The following is a 5,682-nucleotide window of genomic DNA, read 5'->3' as shown; positions in this document are numbered from 1 at the left end:
TTTTTTTTTTTTTTTTTTTTTTTTTTTAACTCACCCATTTATTTAACAGCTGCATGACTTTGGGCAAGTTGAACCTGTTTGAGTCCCAGTTTTCCCATAACTAAAATGAGAATGGACCTCCCAGGTTGGTTGTGGGGTCTAAATAAGGTGAGGCAGGGGCGCCTGGGTGGCACAGCGGTTGAGCGTCTGCCTTCAGCTCAGGGCGTGATCCCAGCGTGATGGGATCGAGCCCCACGTCAGGCTCCTCTGCTGTGAGCCTGCTTCTTCCTCTCCCTCTCCCCCTGCTTGTGTTCCCTCTCTCGCTGGCTGTCTCTATTTCTGTCGAATAAATAAAAATCTTTAAAAAAAATAAAACAAATAAATAAATAAGGTGAGGCAGCTGAAGTTTTTGGCACAGGTTCTGGTAGCCGTTATGACCCCTGTCTCAGAATATCACTTCTGTCCTCGTTCATTCAGTGGCGAGATCTTTACTCCTTTGAGTGTGAAAACTTTCTGTCTTCAATGGTCCCATATTCAAACACAACCTTCCCGGGTGGGGTGGGGGGGGGATTAGACCTTAAGCCTTACAGTGGCATCTTGATGGCCACTGAGTGAAGCAAGGGTTGGTCAGAACTTGACCCCCAGGGAGCAGGCAAGGACCCCATCCTGATGTGCCTCACAGTTTTGCTGGGGGCTGGCTTGAGCCTGCTCACCTGCTCTGTCTTGTCGCCTCACTCTGCTCTGGTCTGCTTTCCTCTTGGGTGATAACTGGAACTGTAGTTCTGGAGCCACCTTGGAGCTTCGGCCTCTGTTACTCCGGGAGATTCTGTCCTCCTTTAATGCACGAAAGCCCAGCTTTGACAAAGTGGGCAAGGGAAGGAGAAAAAGAGTGCTGGCTTTGTCCTCCCAGGACCCCCTTCCCTGTAGGGTCTTGCTCATTTTGCCATTACTTCCCTACTGGTTTCACTGTTAGGATTGTCAAGGGAGGGGGTGCCTGGGTGGCACAGCGGTTAAGCGTCTGCCTTCGGCTCAGGGCGTGATCCCAGCACATCAGGCTCCTCCGCTATGAGCCTGCTTCTTCCTCTCCCACTCCCCCTGCTTGTGTTCCCTCTCTCACTGGCTGTCTCTATCTCTGTCAAATAAATAAATAAAACCTTTAAAAAAAAAAAAAAAAAGGATTGTCAAGGGAGGGTAGCCGAGTCTGGTCTGTAAGATAAGGCTTGCTTCGCGGAGTCTGGGGGCCTTGCGTCTGCACCGTGGACTCCAGCTTGGCTCCGCTCTCGGTCGAGGAGCTTGTGGTGATCCAAGCAGTACCCCTTGCGCCTCAAAGCCTAGACCCCCAAGAGCCAGGCCCAGGGAGGAAGAAGCGCCTGTTCACTTTGCCTTTCTCTTTTACTTGCTTTTTCCCTGCGTGATTAACGCGTGGAATGCCACACCCTTTTAAGACAGGCTGTTAAAACCTGTGGCTGAAACGTATCTGCATATGTCGTGGTAACCCCAGCACTTGTACGGAAGATGAACACGGACCACAGGGCAGGTCATCTCATCACGCTGCTGCCAAGTGATGAAGAGTAACAGTCTTGGTTGTTCCTTTAGATTGCTGTTCTGCTTAGACTTAAGACCAATAAATTCTTTCTGCAAAGATCTCCCCAGGGGATTTTCCCCCATTTACCCAAGAATTCACTCATTTCATCAGTATTCACTGAATAGAGATAAAATACATCTCTGTCTCTTCCCATCTGCGTCTGGTTCCTTGCCAAGATTTGATACAGCCCAGAGAACACCTACAGCACTAATAAGTTAAAGAAGTCTTTGCTCTGTGGCTTTTAGACTGTATAGCTCTTCTATGTGGAAAATACTGCCTGTTTTCCACATGGCTCGTCCAGTCACACCTGTGTGTGGCACATCATCAGTAAGAAGTCATAAGCTTTTTGTGTAACAGTGAAAGCCCCACGTTTAAGCATATGATCGAGTTTCATGCTTTACTGAGGAGAATTAAAGACAGAAGCTGGTAGAAGTTAGACTTTGTCATTGTGGTGCCTCTGAGGTACTAATGGGGATAAATCCTGTTGCAGAGGTCTCTTCATCATTGACCCCAATGGAGTCATCAAGCATTTGAGTGTCAATGATCTCCCCGTGGGCCGAAGTGTGGAAGAGACCCTCCGCTTGGTGAAGGCGTTCCAGTTTGTGGAAACCCATGGAGAAGTCTGCCCAGCAAACTGGACCCCGGATTCTCCTACAGTAGGTTTCTTTTCCAAAAGCGGTGAGACCCCAGCATAGGGTCCGAGGCCCTCACTTCTTCCAGGGCTGCTGGCCTCGAGCACCCATACAAGGAGCCCACCCTTGGAGCAAGGGTGCAGGTGCTGTACAAACAGGTGAAGCTGCTGAGGGCGGGGGTTGGGCTGGGACCAGGGATCAGGCAGGCTGTTGATGTAACCTTCATCCATGTATTTTAAAGGAAAGAGACCACGCTTTAAGAAGTTAAGAACTTTGGGTTAAAAACTTAGAGCTTTCAACTCTCTTTCGAGACTGTCATCTTAAAGTCAGCTCCCTAAATAAATGTTTCTGTATTTTCAGATCAAGCCACATCCAGCTGCTTCCAAAGAATACTTTGAGAAGGTAAATCAGTAGATCATCCCATGTCTACCCACCTCTTCTCCCATCAGGAAAGAGCCACAGGTGGAACTCACTTTGAGCATTTCAAAGATGATTATTTATAGAAGACAAAATAATTATGCTTGTATTCATACATAATGCTCTAAATGTTTTGTTTTTGTAACATTGGCTGAGGCTTTTAAATGTCCTCACACACAAAAAGCGTCCTTTATTGGTAACCTCTTGATGGCTGGCTAGTTTATAGAATGCTAGTTCGCCTGTTCCTTGGATTATGTCTTCAATGGAAAGAGGAAACATTCTTCGTTGGCCTTACTTGAACCTTTACGTACACCAGAATAGTACAACGTGTGCCGAAGCTTCTGATCAAGGGTCCTGAAAGTTTCTTCTTGGATTTCTTTGTACTAAACTGAATTTTCTTTTAAGGTAACAAAGATCATACATAGTTTTAAGGTGTTAACATCAGTGGTCTAATTTAACTCTTGGCAATGGATGTATATGTACTTGAAACAAATGTGAATCATGTTTTCAAAAAAACACAGTGACAGAGTGACTTAAGCGATTGTGCATGTTTCTCGTCCCTGAGGTTGATATAGTTATTTTACTTATTTGTTAGCTGATGTACGGTCTACATACAATTCTAGATATTGATTGGGTATAATTATAAAGGATATTTATCAAATCCAGGAGTTGCATTTTGAAATCATTGTAATTATTTTCTTTTCTGAAATGCTCAAAGTACATAATAAACACATTTAAAAATATTTCATGTTTAATACCATTAATTGTTGGTTCAGCTTATATTATGGGGCTCTAGTTTTCCTTCCGATTATATCAACCAACACTGTGGGGCATTTAACTCAGGGCCCACAGAAATGAATAAGATGCTGGCTCTACACCCAAAAAACTCGAGAGATATGGAAGCATTTATTTTTTATTGCAGTAAATCCCAAGTGCCTACCATATGCTGGGTGCTGTTTTGGAGGCACAAGGGTGAACAGAAAAAGACAACCCCCTTGCTTTGTGCAGTTACATTCTAGAGGGGAAACCCAATGAATACAATAAAAATACATAGAATGTTTGGAATGGAAATAAACTGGAGCGAGAGCTAGAGTGGGGAATTGAGATGTTCTAGGTAGAGTTGTCAGGCCTTAAAGGAGAGTCAGCCTCCAGGTCTGTTTTCCAACTGTAAAATGAGGGCAATAATTGTCCTAACTCAGAGTTTTGATGAGGACCAAGTGAAAGAAAAGATGTAGAAAGTAAGGGAGTTAGGGGAATAAGAAGGTGCTAGGCATAGGGTTTGGCAAGTGCAAAGGCCCTGAGGCAAGAGCAGGCATAGAGTGGTGCAGAGGTGAAGGAGGAGAATGGTAATGGGGAGCCCAGAGTACCTTTTGAACAAGCTAAGGACTTTGGATTGTCTTCGAAGATGGGAAATGTAAGGAAGGTTTTGATAAGAGTCACATCACCTTGTTCTAGGAGGATCACTGTGGCTCCTTTGTTAAGACTAGACCGTAAGGGTCCTGAGGAGAGAAGCTGAGCTGGATTTGTGACATACTTGAAGGTAGAGCCAACAGAATAACACAGGTGTGCTAAATACTATGGCACAATGGATGCACTCCTGGGGGATAAGGGGAACACTGAGGACGGGCACCTTACCCAGCCACGGGCGTGGGGGAGAACTTCATCCTAGAAAAGGAGTTGAACTCTTGAGGCTATGGAAAGGTGAACCAGGTGAACTGAGCAAAAGAAGCTAAGTCACATTGGCCTGAAGAAAACCATGAGCTAGTTTCATGTCCCTGGAGGGGAAGGCAAGGCAAGGGATGGAATAGGCCAGCTGGGTGTTAAAGGCCCAAACAGCATTTCCAAGGGACCCAGTGTCATATTAGGGCTTTCACATGTTTTATCTCATTTGATCCGCAACAAAACCTTAAAATAGGTACAGTTAACTGTCCTCATTTTACAAATGAGGAAGTAGACCCATTTATATTGGCTGGACCAGGACCATCCAACTAAGTACTTGGTGCTGCTGGGTCCTCAACCCAAGACTCATGAGGACCCCTGAACTCCTTAAAGATCCAGGAACATACATTCAACAGACACAACCCCCACCCACTCTAGTGCGGGGCCAGTGGTCTAGGGAAGGCAGCAGGAGGAGGAAGGCAGGTGCATTTTTTCTCTACAACCGGCCCCTACTTGATCTGGGATTCAGAGGAAGGAACTGGATCTGTCCCAGTGCAGTTTACACTGAGTGCGGTGCCCCCATCACAGGCTGGGGCAGGGCCTCACACTTCGAAGGGACCTGGGCCTGGTTTAATGCTTTGATATTGACTTTCTAAAATCCTCAGTCTTTTTTTTTTTTTTTTAAGATTTATTCATTTATTTTAGAGAGAGCAAGCGTACAAGCAGGAGGGGCAGAGGGAGAGGGAGAGAGAGAGAATGCTAAGCAGACTCCACACTGAGTGTGGGAGCCAGCGGTGGGGCTCTGGTCACCGGACCCTGAGATCATGACCTGAGCAAAAGAGTTGGAGGCTTAACCCACTGAGCAACCCAGGTGCCCCTAAATTCTCAATCCTTTTTAAGTAAGGGGCACCATATTTTCAAATTTCACCGTGAAAATTAAGTAGCCAGCCCTCACTATCCCCAGTGCCCTGTACATTGGATTTTAAGGGCAATTGAAGATTTTTCATCGTAAGGTCCAAAAGGTTGCCGCACCTGTCACCTGGGTAAGATGCAGGTTCTCAGTAGGTGCTGTGAGGTGGGGGTTCAAATAGGTAACCCCCCCCCCCCAGCTGGAAGCGGCCCGGCTTCCCTAACGAGTAAATAAGGTTGGGAAGACTTGGTCTGTGGGAGGGTGGGCAGGCTCACGGGAACTGGGGATGCACGGGGACCGGAGCGGGGGTGGAGGCGTGGGATCTGGGGCTCTGGCGCGTGGTGACAGCGAGCAGCGGGAGTTCGGAGACCGGGCAGCGGGAACACCGGACGGCCGGGGTCAAGGCGCTGGCACACGGCGACACCGAGCGCCGGCCGCGCCGGGAAGCCGGCAGCGGGAACAAGGGACGCGCGCGCCCGGGGCGGGGCACGCTGCCCGGC

At 47.4% G+C, this 5,682-nt stretch overlaps 1 protein-coding gene across 1 annotated transcript in view; it reads left to right on the top strand.

The window, feature by feature from the left end:
• PRDX3 (peroxiredoxin 3) overlaps window positions 1-3,356 on the top strand; it is an 8,713-nt gene extending 5,357 nt beyond the window's left edge. The window contains exons 6-7 of the mRNA XM_002915401.4: window positions 2,055-2,220; window positions 2,557-3,356. Of these exons, the coding sequence (XP_002915447.1) occupies window positions 2,055-2,220; window positions 2,557-2,610 (220 nt within the window). The 3' untranslated portion in view covers window positions 2,611-3,356. The remainder of the gene's footprint in view (window positions 1-2,054; window positions 2,221-2,556) is intronic.
• Window positions 3,357-5,682: the final 2,326 nt, after the last annotated feature.

This window comes from Ailuropoda melanoleuca, chromosome 6, assembly GCF_002007445.2.
Source record: "Ailuropoda melanoleuca isolate Jingjing chromosome 6, ASM200744v2, whole genome shotgun sequence".
Lineage (NCBI taxonomy): Eukaryota > Metazoa > Chordata > Mammalia > Carnivora > Ursidae > Ailuropoda > Ailuropoda melanoleuca.
The sequence above is the reverse complement of the archived record's forward strand: the minus strand, read 5'-3'. Positions and strand labels throughout refer to the sequence as shown.